At 39.6% G+C, this 16,521-nt stretch overlaps 1 protein-coding gene across 12 annotated transcripts in view; it reads left to right on the top strand.

Moving 5' to 3' along the window:
• FHOD3 (formin homology 2 domain containing 3) overlaps window positions 1-16,521 on the top strand; it is a 655,003-nt gene that overhangs the window by 324,837 nt on the left and 313,645 nt on the right. For all 12 annotated transcript variants that reach the window (XM_054018872.1, XM_054018870.1, XM_054018871.1 and 9 more), the window contains exon 5: window positions 11,484-11,589. In XM_054018872.1, coding sequence (XP_053874847.1) covers window positions 11,484-11,589 — 106 coding nt within the window. The remainder of the gene's footprint in view (window positions 1-11,483; window positions 11,590-16,521) is intronic.

Genomic DNA, 16,521 nt, shown 5'->3' with positions numbered 1-16,521 from the left:
ATCCTCAACTCCTAATCCTCCTAAACCCAGCTCAACTTTCTGATCCTACGTTGAGTTTGCAGGGCAGGCAGTTAGAAAAAACACATCATTTTACTTCTAAGCTGATAATATTTGATTTGGAAGTATCTGAGGAATAATAAACCTGGGACCCCACAATACTGTTTTATGGAATAACTTTTCAGAGTAGATTCACACTTCAAGGATCCATGTGTTATTAGTATTAGCAACTGGTGCGACTGGTCACGGGGCTGCTCCAGCAGCGGTCAGTGCGCCTGGCTGCAGAGTTGCTCCAGCAGTGGCTGGTATGGCTGTCCCCAGGGCCTCCTGAGCAGCAGGCACCGGAGTCAGCTGCTTGGACAGCCCTGGGGTCAGCCACATGCAGAAGTCACGGAGGTCGCAGATAGTCATGGAATCTGTGACTTCCGCAATCTCCATGAGAAATATGGAACCCTAACCATAGTAAACTCAGGTTTAATTCCTAGCCCTGGTTTGCCCCTAACTAGAACAATGTGGAGTCTTTGCACTGGAGGAAAGAGAGTGGCACTTCTCTTTCAATGGAGGACACATCTGGCCAGTTCAGGTTTGTGCCACACACAGGACTCCTGTCTTGTAAACAGTATTCAAAAGTGATTTTTTTTTTCATCTGTGCTTGGCAAGGAAGTTCTAAGGTTTTCTTTCAGACGTGGTCATCACGACGGCTACCCATGCCTTTATCAATTCCAGACTGCAGTGTGTTCTACGTTTACAATTAGAAAGTTGGCTGGTACAGAATGTGCCTGCCTGCTTATTCAGTGATACCTCACAAGGGGAGGACAAGCTGACAGTACCCAGGTTCCTTGTTTAAACAAGCCAGTATCACAATGGGTGTGACATGCAACTTTATAAAGTGGTGGGGGCAAGATGTATGGAGTCGGAATAAATATGGGATTCCTCAGGCTTCCCAGAGGGATACGGAGATGTCTTAGAAAAAGGAAAGGCATAAAAATGAGTTGCTCTTTTAGTGGAAATCCCTGGGGGGGAGGAGGTGTGGTGTGGTGTGTGTGTGTATATATAGTAAATTGCACAGCTGTTGGCCATGTAAAACAAAAATATGTGGACATCCGAATGTGATTAGCAAGTAACTAATTCAACATCCCCAAATGCTTAGAATACAGCTGTTTGCAGTGCTTGTTAGAGCTGATTTATTTTATTTTATTTTATTTTATTTTTTTAAGTTTACTGCATTCTGTTTTTCTGGGAGATAATTTTCTGAAAAATCTTCTTCTGTTAGGAGAATATGTTTGTGGCGGTGCACCCCATAAGGCATTATGGAAATATATGTTTTATGCTACATATGCCATGTAACATATCTCTGTAAAGTTTATGATCTGCTGAATCTATTCATCCTATTTGTATGCATGTGTCATTGTTGTATTCGATGTTGTGAATATTGGCTGTGTACCTGCTTGATTTCTAAGTAGCCTTAGTAAAACATTTGGTCAGCTTCTTGAGAAAGGAATGTGCAAGTTAAGTGCCCAATCAAGAAATACTTAAAGGACAATGAATCTTGGAAGGCTCCAATCCACATAAGAAGTCTACCTGAGGACATTCAGGGTAGCATGTAAACAATGGCTGTTCCCTGTAAAGTCATGTATGGACATGTGACTTGCCCAGGTGACTCCAAAACTCCATCTTGGAGCTGGACTTTGCATAGGAGAGAGAAGGGGGTCTCCACCCACAAGAGAGAGTCTGTTTAAACCCATGGGAGACCCCTCCATTTTGTCTTCAGCTGGCTCAAGGGATAACCTCTCCACCCCCAAAGGATACCTGAGAGAAACTGGAACAAAGGACAGTAACTACAGGGGGTGTGAGTGATTGCTTGACCCAGACTAGAAGGGGACTAGTCTGTAAAAGGAAGCTTACTGGAACACCTCTGAGGATGAGGTTTTATCTGTGTTCAGTTTTATTACTGTATTAGGCTTAGATTTGCATGTTTTATTTTATTTTACTTGGTAATTCACTTTGTTCTATTAAAACTTGGAACCACTTAAATCCTATTTTCTGTATTTAATAAAATCACTTTTTACTTATTCATTAACCCAGAGTTAATTAATACCTGGGGCGGGGGGGGGGGGGGGAGTGGGAGCTGTGCAATTTATGAACTTACTTTGCATAAGCTTTATACAGGGTAAAACGGATTTATTTGGGGTTTGGACCCCATTGGGAGTTGGGCATCCGAGTGTTAAAGACAGGAACACTTCTTAACCTGCTTACAATTAAGCCTGCAGCTGTTAGGGGGTGTGTGGTTCAGACCTGGGTCTGGGTTTGCAGCAGGCTAGCGGGTCCAGCTCAAACCAGGCAGAGCTCTGGAGTCCCAAGCTGCCAGGGCAGGAAAGCAGGGGCAGAAGTAGTCTTGGCACATCAGTTGGCAGCCCCAAGGGGGTTTCTGTGATCCAACCCATCACAATGTTCCTATGACAGAAATAAAATAACACTGTGGGGAGGAACTTTTAAAACACATGGTCCACAAAAATAGCAGGCTTTGGAAATGTTTAAGTATAACAGTTGGTTTGTAAATATTTATATATTACATTTGCCAGCCTCTCACTTAACAAGCAAACTTTAAATAGTTTAAATATATTCAGAGTTCTGTTTGATGGCTTATTGGAATAAAATAGCATAAAATTGGAAAGCAATATACATACATAATTGTTCCTGGTTTTGCTCCTGAAATGCTTGCTTTTTTTAGGGTTTTATCTGTTCCAAACTTATCAATGGGTGTTTAAAATATATTTAGCTGTCAGGGACACCAGTATCTTTTTGTAAAGTTCTTAAGTAGCTGGTCTTTGTGTTACTGCACAATCTTTATGGTTGTAGGAGCTTAGAAAGGAAGCTTATGGAGATTTCACTGTGTTTTGCTTCTTTTCTCATCAGTGCTTTAATGCCTGCTGATTAAGGGGTCATAAATCTTAGCAATATTGCTGGAGGGTTCCATTTCCCTACCAAATGTCAAACCTTCCTCTGCCCCCGTTAGTTGTTATCATACACATGCTGCAGCAACTAGTCATTCATTGATGCTGCTCTATATAATCTATAGAATGAATTATCTTTTTCTGGAAACAATGAACAACTTGCCATTGCTAGAATAGCCTTTACTCTTGAGGTCACCTAACTTGGCAAGTCAGTGAGTTAATGGGTTTGAAAAGATTACCCTAGTACAGAGATGATGTAAACATTTTCCTTTCAGTTTGGGATATGTGGATTTGGATTCCTTTCATCTTTCTTTGCACATTCCAGATGTTTGCTTCTTTCCCTACATCATATATACATGATGGAATAGATAATGTACAGAGTGAAATTTTTGTCTACAGTATGATGTGTTTATACTCTGCTTCATTACACCTTCGTTTCTCCTTTTATTGGGGAGAGGAGGAGTACCTTAAAAGCCTTTTTTTAATTCAGTTTTGGTATGTTTATTCAGTGTTTTTCAAAGTAGTCTGGTTAAAGTTTGCACATTCCCTTCATTTCCTCTGCAGTCTAATGCAATATATCTCACTTCAGTCAAGGATGAATCTACAGGGTAATAGTTTACTATTTCAGCCCTTTTGATAACACTAAAGAAATCAGAAGAACAGGAGTACTTGTGGCACCTTAGAGACTAACAAATTTATTAGAGCATAAGCTTTTGTGGACTACAGCCCACTTCTTCGGATGCATATCTTGATTTCATTTAAAATAAGAAAAAGCAATGACAACAAACTATAATACATACTGCATATCACATTGAGAATTAAAAGGATATTGTCAAGTTTTTTGTTTGTGAATAATATTCTAGTAGAAGTACAGACATAAAATAACAACTATACATCCATTCCAATAAAGATTTGGAGGGAGATTTCTAAGGACTTGTACACATTACCACTGACATCGGTAAAACTTGTCACTCGGGTGAGAAAAAGCCACGTCCCTAAGCAACACAGGTTGCACCAATGTAAGTGCCGATGTGGACAGCTCTCCCACTGACATAGCTACCACCTCTCATGGAGGTGGTTTTATTATGCTGATGGGAGAGCTCTCTCCCATCAGCGTAGAATGTCTTTACCAGACGTGCTACAGTAACACATCTGCACTGATGAAGCTGTGCCACGGTAGCACTTCTAGTGTATGCTTGCCCTAAAAAGGTGTAAAGGGCAGTTAGGTACCCATCTCCTAATGAAAGTTGGAGATGGGCACCTAAATGCCATATTTTGCCTTTGAATTTTTTTCTTTTTTTTTTTTTCCACCTGAAGGGCCTGAGCTAAAGCTCCCTGATATCAATAGAAAGACTCCTATTGACTTCTGTGGGCTTTGAATCAGACTTTTTTGATATCTTTTGGATCTTATAGCTCTTCCAAATTGACACGTTAGGTCTTTTAATGTTAAAGATATTCTAGAAACACTGGAACACAGTTATTCTATTTTTCAATATTTCCAGTTGGGCTATTTTGTCCTTAAACAATCCAGAATGGATCATTTTGTCTGTCAACCCAAGGACATTGAAAACGGTTCAGGAAAGGCTCAATCTCTTATCAAGATTTCTAGAAAGGTGTCCATAAAATATTTCTAAAAGAAAAACAATGTATGCTGAAAAAGATAATTACCAGCCAATTTTACTGACTTCAATTGTAATTCCTATTGAAAATACATATTTGGTTGCTGTGTTCCTTGTATATCAGTGGTCTCTAAATTAGTGCTTAGATTCTATTGCTGTTTTTATTAAGTTGAACACAAGCAATAACCATTTGTCAAAAAGATTGCTGGAAAAATGATTTTGAAGAAGTCTCTCTTTTACACCTTTGGTAAACCTACTCTTACTTGGATAATTTTGGGTAACTTTTCAAAATCCCAGATAACTTCTTTTTTCTAGTAATTTTTTTTCCTGTGGGGTTTAGGCCCCATATTCTTACAGTAAGTTGAAATACCACAAAGATTTGTTTAACCACTGATTTTGGCAACTAAAATAATTTCCTCGCTAGAACCCTGTGAATGAGATTCACCCTCTAGTGAATCAGAATGGATTGAGCAGATTTATCTTACCTCAATCATGGACAAACTTACATAAAGCTTACTAGATGAGTTCTAGGGCTTATTACTACTTTATCCAATCTCTTTATAACTTTATGGAAAACAATTTTCAGAATGCTGGAAGACCAAGAGACTACTCAAATAATTTCCTTTGAGTATAAATGACATGGCTGTGTGTATACATATATGGGTTGAATTATTAAGTGCTTTTATATTGGAGAAACCAGGAGAGAAGAAATTATATATGTACATTCTCTTTTCTCTGTCACAACAGTACAGAGTCTTTCAAACAATCTAGTAGGCCATACTTTGCCTGTTTGAAAGGACGGCTGGCCTTCTGGTTAAGAAATTTATTTAAACAAAAACCTTCCGCACTACATCATGCACTACACTAGCCTTCACTGGTCAACAACATAGTCTTACTGATTTCACCATAGTCTTTTCCTTTCTTGTAACTCCCCTCTGGGACCGTGGTGCCTGCCTGGGCCACGCTGAGAATGCTACACTCAGGGCAGACTGCGAGGAATAGGGCAGACAGTCCCCAAAACCGGTGGTTTATTCTATAATTAGATTCACCAGACCAGTAACAAAAGAGCTTCTGTAATACCACACTGGTTAACAAGAAGCCAGACATAGTCCACTTCAGGCATTCCAGCCTTCGGCTCTCATCTAGACAACTAAGTCTAGTACAGTGAGAGGTCATTAAAACCCTATTCACCATAAATCAAGTTTTTCCAGTCCCAAAGGATCAGACACATTATTCCCCAGGTCAATTAATATTTCAGATTTTACCCAAATACATGTTTATAGGTAATCCTTGGTAACTAAATCTAAAAATTAATAAGAGGAAAAAGAAAGAAGAGAGTTATAAATGGTTACAAGGTCAATATACATACAAATTACTTTTAATGTTCATAGATCAGAATCATGGCAGCAATGTATATCTGCTGGCTTATAAAAGTCTCTCTGGAATTAGTTCAATGGGTTATAGTCCAACAGGCAATTCAGGTGTAGAGTCTGTTAGAGTTTTCCCATGAGATTTCCAGGATAATCCAGGCGCCTACCTGGAGACCTCTGTTGTATGTCTTATACTTTCCCTGTTAAAGTTGAAGCAGAGCTGAGATGGCAGGATCAGGCTTCTCTTTTATAGCTCTTCTAGCAGGCTGACAAACCTTCTCATAGAAGTTGTCACAGCAGGGCCTTCCCTTGAGGAAGAATAGGCAACGCAGATTTCCTGAGGACTGTTGCTTTGAAACTAATCTTCTATTTCCTATGCATATACAGATAAACTAGTTACCTCATGTGAATGAGTGTAATTAACCAGTCCTTCATTATAACATAGATAGTTAAGCTGAAGACAATGTAGATAATATTATTAGTTGCCTGCAGTATTTTACATCTTGGATCTCAATATTAAGTGGACACAGTCACATACATAATTAAGGCAATTAAGTCATGAAAGGGAATTAGCATCTACCTGCTCATTTGGTTAATTGTTAAACTTCTAACGAGATATAGCAGGAGTGGCCAACCTGTGGCTCCGGAGCCACATGCGGCTCTTCAGAAGTTAATATGCGGCTCCTTGTATAGGCACCGACTCTGGAGCTGGTGCTACAGGCGCCAACTTTGCAATGTGCCAGGGGGTGCTCACTGCTCAACCCCTGGCTCTACCACAGGCCCTGCCCCCACTCCACCCCTTTCCATCCCATCCCCTCCCCTAAGCCTGCTGTGCCCTCGCTCCTCTCCCCCAGAGTCTCCTGCACACCACTAAACAGCTGATCGGGAAGTGCAGGGAGGAAGGGGGAGGCGCTGATGGGCGGGGCTGCCAGTGGATGGGAGGTGCAGGGAGTGGGGGGGGGAGAGGGAAACTGATGCGGGGGCTGCTGACGTATTACTGTGGCTCTTTTTCAATGTACAGTGGTAAATTCTGGCTCCTTCTCAGGCTCAGGCCATCCCTGAGGTATAGATAAACAGATAAGTACACTTAGCATCTACCCTTGACTTCTATTACTAGAAATGAATGAGTTGATGATTGCTAGTCTAGTACATCTCTTTGAAATTCACATACACGTGAATTGTTTTGATACAAATGCCTCTTGTTAAGTTGTTATGGGTCATACAAAGGTTGGCTGGTCTGCCAGTGTCACACCCTATTTATGTCTGTCTTATTGTTTATTTGTAATGTGGTATTGCCTAGGAGCCCCAAACATAGACCAGGATTCCATTGTGCTAGGTGCTGTACAAACACAGAACATAAAATTGCTTGTAAGCTACTTCGGGGCAGGGATCATGTCTTTTGGGTGTATTGGGAGGCACCTAGCAGACTTTTGGCTGCTGAGACAACTAGTATTGTAAAATTTGTGTATGACTTTGCAAAAGAAATTGTAGTGCAAATGATATGTGCCCACGTGATGGTGTTCCAGCTTCACTTTGTCACATTGGATCATTTTCATCACTAATGTAACTCTGTTGGCTTCACTGGAGTTAAACCTAGGAGGAATTTGGCACATTGATTCCAAGTTTTATACTTCTGTCGCATTAGTACAGAAGATCATTCACTGACTTGAGACCACAGAGTGCCATGGGCATTATGAAGTGACTTGCGGGCAAAATGGCAGCTTTAGATCTACATTTTTATTTTATGTTGCATGAATCCTTTTCTTCTTACTCAAGCAAGTAAGTTTAATGGGACTGTTCGTGTGACATTAATGGGACAATATGTGACTACAGTGAGCAAAATGTAGCCCTTTTCAGTTTAGTGTAGATCTTTAGCATTTGTAATATAGTTGTTTTGTATATACAATTGTTCTGTACAGACTGGCACATTTGGCTATTTGTGAGATTGGTATTACAGATGCTCCCCGGGTTATGCAAACCCAATTTACAGAAATCCGGACTTACGGAAAAAGTTTTTGTTTTTGCTTAATTGTCGGAGATACGTTCCTGACTTATGCAAGACATTCTGGAATGGTATGGATTTAGGTCTAGAATGCATTTTGTCTTGCATCATTTTTTCAGTCACCTGAAAAATGTATGGATTATGACGGGGTATTTTGATGGTGTAACAGCTGCTGCAAAATGCTAGTTTTGGAACTTTGCCTTAAAATGCAAATTTTGACAACAGGTTTTATACAAATTAGCGTGAGATAGATTGACTTGGAATTGAAGAGCTCAATCCTCTTAGTTGTGCAACTTGTAATAGATTCCAAGGGCATTTCACTAGTCAAGGATTGCCAGAGCTCAGCATGCTCTGGCCACAGGCCTCAGAGCATACCTGGGCATGCCCTTTATGTCAGGGGCCTGGCGGTAGGTGGAGTAGAGCTTCCTATATTGACTCTGTGTCTGCCAAGGATTCCCCCACACCAGCAAATCCTCAGATGCCCAGGTAGGGCAGCTTTAATTCCCCTTTGCGCTTTTGGAGAGACACAAAATGGGTTTACCATGGGCCATGATCTGGCCCAAAGTGTCAGAGCCAGATCCTCAGCTGTTGAAAATTGTCGTAATTCCATTGACTCCAATGGAGCTATGACAAGCCTGTATGTGTGCATCTCAGCCAAAATCTAGCCTGTTTTATTCAGCAAGAGGAGTCAGACTATAATAAATATATGCAATATTATCAAACAGACTTCTCTGTGTACTCTGTGATCCCGCTTTCTGTCTGGTCCCTTTCTATACTATTGATACAACCATTACCATGGAGCTGAACACAGAGGTAGAATCACATTATAAAACTTTGAACATCAACAAAATAGAGCAAGTTTATGTCCCCTTCATCAAATCTTCTATTTGCACTTTCAATTTAAACTATTAAATTGTGGACTCTGCATGATGGTTTCTAGGGATTGTGAATCTTAAAACAATATATTTACCAGTGTTTCATTAATGTTTAAGAAAAAAATATAAATCTATAGAAAAGTAGAGTTCTAAACCAAAGTCTAATGCATATTTCTTAATCTGTTTTATTTATTTACCATAGGTTTATGGGGGGAACTAAAGGATGAGCTTGACTTGAGTTGGCTTCTCCTTCTTATTCTTTTCAATAGGAAGGATAAATAATTCTTAGCTGGGGGTAAAAATTTTGATGGACATCTTTCACCTCTTCCTGCATTACTCAGTAATCAAATCCTTCTCCAGCATTTCCAGCCGACCCAAGATTTGCCGTTGCATAAATTTCCCCCAGAATGCTTTATGGCTTGAAGATATATCTGTTCTAACAAATTATTAAAATTATTTAACTCTTCACTTTAGCAAATGTATAACATTCAGAGCCTAATAAGTGCATTGTCAACATAAACGACACTTTATTCTTTAGATGACTTTGCAGTTTTCTAACTCAGTGAGCACCATCAATTGTATGACAAATAATCTCCAACGAATCTATGTATTTATTATAATTGTGGAGTCTGGACCTATTCCCCTTAGTGCTACAGTATTTGAAAGATGGCAGTTACCATTGACATCTATTTCTTTGTGAAAACATGTACAAGTTTATGTAAAACCAAATCATTATTGGTAATCCACAGGCAATGTTAGTATCTGTGATCACAAAGCAGCTAGATCCAGTAATATTTTACATTTATTAATGCTTATCTGGTTAATTGATTTAGTCATCCCGTCAACTGCTGCTTAATTAACTGTCCAGCAGCTTTCTGTAAGTTTAGGCATGTTTTTGAATGGCTGCCTTTTCTTTTATATAAATGTTTCTCTCTATTCTGTTGGCATGGGTGTTCTAAATACCTGCACTGCCCTCTTCAGCAGCTGAAGTACTGTAATCACCAGATTGTGCTGCATAAGAGACTGGTGGTCCAAGAAATGACTTGCATAAATCACCACAAGCAAATGTAACTAATGGCAAATTGTTAACCACAGTCCAGGAGTGGTATTTTATTAACCAGAATGACACAGATGTAGTTAATTATTCTCACAATTATGGATATTGTTCCCTAAATCAACAAGTATTACTTGTTGCCATAATAATTAATGGTTAACAAAAAGAACCCGTGATGCCAAAGTTACTATTTTTCCCCTGGTCATCTTCTCAATATACCATCATAGAGGTAATATATGAAAGGTGAATATGAAACTAATAATACCAAATGTGTAAAATCATGTCATTTGAAATTATACTTGGCATGCAAAGTGAATTCTGATGCTTTCCTGGAGAAAAGATTCTTCTTTGCAGGGTAGAAGGACTTTTTAAGTGCCAGGAACTTAAATATTAAGGTCATGTAGTACTACTCTGAGGTAACTGTAAATGTTGACTTTTTAATGTATTGTATTTGACACTGATTTTTGCACTATTTACATTTTTACAATTTGGAAAGGATTTCATTCAATTCCTACTATTTAAGCGAAAAACTTTCTAAGCTATTAGTCTTAGAAATGGATATAAACTTTAATGGGAAAAAAATCTAACCCTGGGTGCATACAGTTTTTCTGGATGCTGTCACATCCTCATTTCTCTACATTATAGTCCTATGTAAAAAAAAACCAACCAACTGAAAACGTTGGGTCAAATCCTGCAATCCCTACTCAGTTTGTACTCTAGCAAAATTTCATAAAAGAGATGTACTTGTCTAGTAAATTCCAAAGAATGGTTATTAAAAATACCCCTATAGTAAACAAAATCATTTTGCATGAAATTTTATATGACTTTTACATACAGATGTAGGGGGAATTTAACTACCCTCAGTCATTAAATTTACTATTGTATTTTCTCACTTAAAGTTTAATTAATATCACAAATACTATGATTACAGTGAAATAAATATCCATATTTTATGGCAACTACTATAAATACTTCGGTTGAATTTATGCCAAGAGACTGAAGTGGCCTATACTTGCTGATATTGCCACAGATTCTTAGGGTATGTCCACACTGCAATTGAACACCCTCAGATGGTCATGTCCATGGGCCTGGGCTTGCGCTTCTGGGGCTTGGGCTATCGGGCTGTAAAATTGCAGTGTACATGTTTGGGCTCAGACTGGAGCACAAGAGGGGGGAGGATCCCAGAGTCTGGGCTCCAGACTGCGCCCTGAAGTCTACACTTCAATTTTACAGTCCCACAGACCAAGTCAGCTGACATGGGCCAACTGTGGGTGTTTAATTGTAGTGTAGACATACTTTTAAAAGGCCTCATCTACACCTAAAAATTAGATAGACCTAGCTACGTCACCCTGGGCTATGAAAAATTTCACACCCTGAGTGCCAAAGCGTAGTCAACTGGACGTCCAGTATACTTGGCTTGGTTGATAGAAGAATTCTTGGTCCAGTTCTGACTTATAGAAAAAGAGTATGCTCATATTATTTAATTTGAATAGAAAGTAAAATCCACAGACCATATATTTTAGTTCATGTTATTGTGACAAAAAATGTTTCCTTGTCTTTGAGATTTGTAATGTAGTATCTCTGTTTTCTCTCCCTTTCTCTTCTTTGGCAGGATGACAAGGATTTGGTTCATGAGTTTGTTGTGGCTGAAGGCCTGACTTGCTTGATAAAAGTGGGAGCTGAGGCAGACCAGAACTATCAGAACTACATCTTAAGAGGTATAGTAAGTGAACTCAGAAGCTGTGTTTCCTGCAGTGAATCTTACTGACAAATCTGCTCCAACCTACTACATCAAGGATTCAAACATGTTTGAATAATTTGCAGTAGTTAGCTATTCATAATGGGTCTCCCAGTGAGTGAGTTTTTATATGTTGTGGAAGAGAGTTACTTTTAAAGCAGTGGAATAGATTCCATGCAAATACATCATCAGTCCAATGTGACATTCTCATAAGCAAACTAGAGAAATATGGTCTACATGAATTTAATATAAGGGGAGTGCACAACTGGCTGAAAGACAGTACTCAACTAGTAGTTATCCGTGGTTTCCTGTCAAACTGGGACGGTGTATCTAGTGGGGATCTCAGAGGGGTCTGCTGTGGATCTGGTACTATTCAATATTTTCATTAATGACTTGGATAATGGAGTGGAGAGAATGCTTATAAAATTTGCAGATGACACCAGTTTTAACAAGATGAAATTCAGTAAAGACAAGTGCAAAGTGCTTCCCATAGGAAGTAAAAATCAAATGTACAACAACAAAATTGGGAATAACTGGATGGGCAGTAGTACTGCTGAAAAAGATCTGGGGGTTACAGTGGATCGCAAATGGAATATGAGTCAACACTGTGATAGTCGTGAAAATGACTGCTACCATTCTGGGTGTATTAACAGTATGGGAGCTAATTGCCCCATCCTGGTCAGCACTGCTAAGGCCTCAGTTGGAGTACTGTTTCCATTTCTGGGTGCCACACTTTAGAAAAGATGTGGATAAATTGAAGAGAGTCCAGAGGAGAGCAACAAAAACGATAAAAGGTTTAGAAACCCTGACCTATCAGGAAAGGTTAAAAAAACTGGGCACGATTAGTCTTAAGAAAAGAAGATTGAGGGGGGACCTGTTAACAATCTTCAAATATGTAAAGAGATGTTATAAAAAGGATGGTGATGAGTTGTTCTCCATCCCCACTGAAGGTAGAACAAGAAATAATGGGCTTAATCTGCAGCAAGGGAGATTCAGGTTAGATATTAGGGAAAAGCTCTGGTCTAGGCTTCCAAGAGAGGTTGTGGAATCACCATCACTGGCTTTTTTTTAAAAAAACAGGTTGGACAAACACCTGTCAGGAATGGTCTAGGTATACTTGGTTCTTCCTCGGCAGAGGGGGCTGGACCTGATGACTTCTCAAGGTCCCTTCTCTCCCTACATTTCTATGACTCTATGATCAGGCAGTGTTAAAGGGGAGAGCTGGAAAATTGAAACATTACAAGGTGCATTCTCTTCTCTCCTCCCTTGTCAATCCCTATGACTACGTTGCTAAACCCTGTTAAAAAACTTCTGAAATTCCAGACACAATTTTATAGGATGTTTTTGAAAATTTGTCCTAATGAGTTGGAAAGGCTTCATAGTTCTGTGTGTGGGTGAGAGAGGGGAGAACTATATCATTCACAGCATCAATTTAAAAATCACCCTCTCTCAGAAGAGGCAGTGGTTTTCATTTAACAAGCAAGCCCAGGTTGCAAGCAGTGGCAGTTGCTCCAGGTTGTGTTTGCTCCTCATTAGCCACCAAACAAGGGTTCCAGCCAATTGCAGCTTCTCCTTGCCTCCTTCTCAGGGGCTGGGATAGGTGGGAGATTGTTCATATGAGAGGACCTGTACAACCGTGATGGCTTCGCCAGCAGCAACCCCTCTTGGTAAACAGGGAGACTCAAGAAGAATGCATGTTTGGCAGATGCTCCATTTAAATACTCCCATGCAACTGTTTATAAGAGTCTTTACAGTTATCAGCCTGGTTCATTTACCTTCCATAAAACCCTCAACAGAAAAACAAACCGCACACCGAGGAGCCAAATACGAATTAAATACATAAATAGAAAGATGGCTTAAGAGCTAGGTATTATTTAAAATAGTACATTTGAGTTGAAAGTATCCCTTTAAATAAGAGACTCGAAGACAGGACCAGAATCAATTGTATGACGAATAAGAAATAATCTCCAACAAATCTCTATGTATTTATTATAATTGTGGGGTCTGGACCTATTCCCCTTAGTGCTACAGATGATGTGGATGTTGAAAGATGGCAGTTACCATTGACATCTATTTCTTTGTGAAAACATGTACAAGTTTATGTAAAACCAAATCATTATTGGTAATCCACAGGCAATGTTAGTATTTGTGATCATAAAGCAGCTAGATCCAGTAATATTTAAAATGTATTACAATTATTATCTGGTTAATTGATTTAGACATCCCATCAACTTCTGCTTAATTAACTGAAATATAATACATGAACACTAAATAAGATCCTTTCTTTACAGCTCTGAGGAAAAGTTATAAAGAAGCAATTAACCAGAATGACACTAAGGAAAAAATAGAAAAGAAAATAAGAAAACAAACACAGTGGGGAAAAAATCTGATCCTCAGCTGGTGTTAATTGGTGGAGCACCATCCACTGGCATGGAGCTTCACTAATAAACACTAGCTGACAATCTGGCCCTCTGTCTCTACAGACTTTACAGGGAATAAGTGTTTCGGATATAGGAAATATCCAAGAGAATTTGCAAAATAAATTAGTGAGAAACATGGATTTCCCTCTAGGATTAGAGTGAGTCTTCCTTACTTGAGCATAGTAATTTCATACAGTGGTGCTAAGGTTTCAGAGTAATAATCTATTAGTATTAGGCCAGTCAGCTTTCTAATGCCTGCATTTGGCATTGTCTGTGTGATGTGGCCTCATCGATATGAGCTTGCAGCATGCTATCTGTACCTCCTCCTTGTTGGAATGTCATTTGACATTCACAGGTTGAAGGAGTGGCAGTAACACATCTATCCACATCATCTGCTTTTCAACAATGAATAATGTATTTATGTATTCCCAGAAGGACATCCTAATGCCATCAGATTTAGGAGGGTTAAAATGGTCAAATTCTTGGTGTGCGTCTAGGGTGACCAGATGTCCCGATTTTATAGGGACAGACCCAATTTTGGGGTCTCTTTGTTATATGGGCTCCTATTACCTCCCACCCCCATCCCAATTTTTCGCATTTGCTGTCTGGTAACCTATGTGCATCTTCTGTACTTTCATGTGGAAAAGCTGTATGTGTTATAGGCCTAATTCAAAGCAAAACAAAGTCAATGAAAGTTTTTCCATTGATTTAGGTGGGCTTTGTTTGGATTAGACCCATAATACTGATGTTCACAGCATGTGTATATGAAGCTTGCTTTTCAGTGATTGTACCAAGAAAATTGGTATACAACCCTTTTGCCTTATTATCAACAGGTGACCATCTAGACAGGTTAAAAAAACTTAACAAAATAAAATACCTCTGTGTATAAGTGTGGATGAAAATCTTGGCCATTAAGTAGTGTGACAAAGTTCCTCCTCTATCTTGGTAGGTCCTACGCTTATTGGCGGATTTTCTTGCCTCAGAGATTCACCATGTGGGTTGGGGGAACAGCTCAGAGACCTTCCCCTCTGGAAGAACCCACAGTCCAGGTCAATTGGGAGGTTTGGGGGGAACCCGGGCCTGCCCTCTACTCCAGGTTCCAGCCCAGGGCCCTGTGGACTGCAGCTGTCTATAGTGTCTCCTGTAACAGCTTCATGACAGCTACAACTCCCTGGGCTACTTCCCCATAGCCTCCTCCAAACACCTTCCTTATTCTCACCACAAGACCTTCCTCCTGGTGTCTGATAACGATTGTGCTCCTCAGTCCTCCAGCAGCACACCCTCTCACTCTCAGCTCCTTGCACCTCTTGGTCCCAGCTCCTCACACTCACACCACAAACTGAAGTGAGTTCCGTTTTAAAACCCAGGTGCCCTGATTAGCCTGCCTTAATTGATTCTAGCAGCTTCTCTTAATTGGCTCCAGGTGTCCTAATTAGTCTGCCTGCCTTAACTGGTTCTAGCAGGTTCCTGATTACTCTAGTACAGCCCCTTTCTCTGGTCACTCAGGGAACAGAAAACTACTCATCCAGTGACCAGTATATTTGCCCTCTACCAGACTCCTGTACCCCACTGGTCTGGGTTTGTCACAGTATTTATAGGGCTATGAGCTCTATAAGGCACATCTTAAAGTAGAGTTGATGTTAAGAGATTTTAATGTTTTGCTGATGGATCAAACTGCAGTCTCTCTCTCTTTCCCCCAGCCCCCTGGGTATATATCTCTTCCTCTATAAATGTAGTAAGGAAAAAAATATACATGTTTTAGCATTTTCCTATATCTGTGTTTTCTTTAGAAATTGAATTTAAGTCCTGACTGACTTTCAGGCTGCTTGAAGTCCATTATTATTTCAAGCCTTTGTCAGCTGTTTTCAGTTCCAGGAACCAGTGTGTGCTTTCTGTATGTGCAGTGAGATAAAGATAGGCTTGAAAGTACAGTGTATCCAACCCTATCCAAAAATATGAGGAGGCTGTTGAGAAGAAACATTAAGTATACGTCATGTGAGAATAATATTTTTTCTGATTTATTATTTTTGGATGACTGTAGGAAATGGTTTAAGGTTTTTCATGATAACCATGTATGTAATATAAATCAAATATGATGTTTTAAAATGTACAGCTGTAGAGTTCTGGTTGAACATAGGGATTTTAAATGCATCAGAATAGGAACTCGAGAAGTTGAGATAGTGCCATGGGCTTTGAACAACATGTTAAGTGATGGCAATACAAAAATATAATGAGGTAGCGTGTGTCACTGAATGCTTCCAGCATTCAAGCAGGGTGTACCAGACTCCTAATACCCTATGCAGTGGGATTTACCCTTCTTCTGGAGAGTGTTCAGCCTAAACTACAAAAAGGATCTGATTTGGCCCAAGTTTCATATCCCAGTTCAATTCCACTGTAGCTTTCATTGAAGGCACTATTCTTCTTTTATTGTAGTGTTGCCATTAACTCCAACCCTAATCAGGACATTTCCTGACTTTCTAGTGCATAAGCAT

The sequence above is a fragment of the Malaclemys terrapin genome, chromosome 2, assembly GCF_027887155.1.
Source record: "Malaclemys terrapin pileata isolate rMalTer1 chromosome 2, rMalTer1.hap1, whole genome shotgun sequence".
NCBI classification, from domain to species: domain Eukaryota; kingdom Metazoa; phylum Chordata; order Testudines; family Emydidae; genus Malaclemys; species Malaclemys terrapin.
Note: the sequence above shows the minus strand (reverse complement) of the source record. Positions and strands in the feature narration are given on the sequence as shown.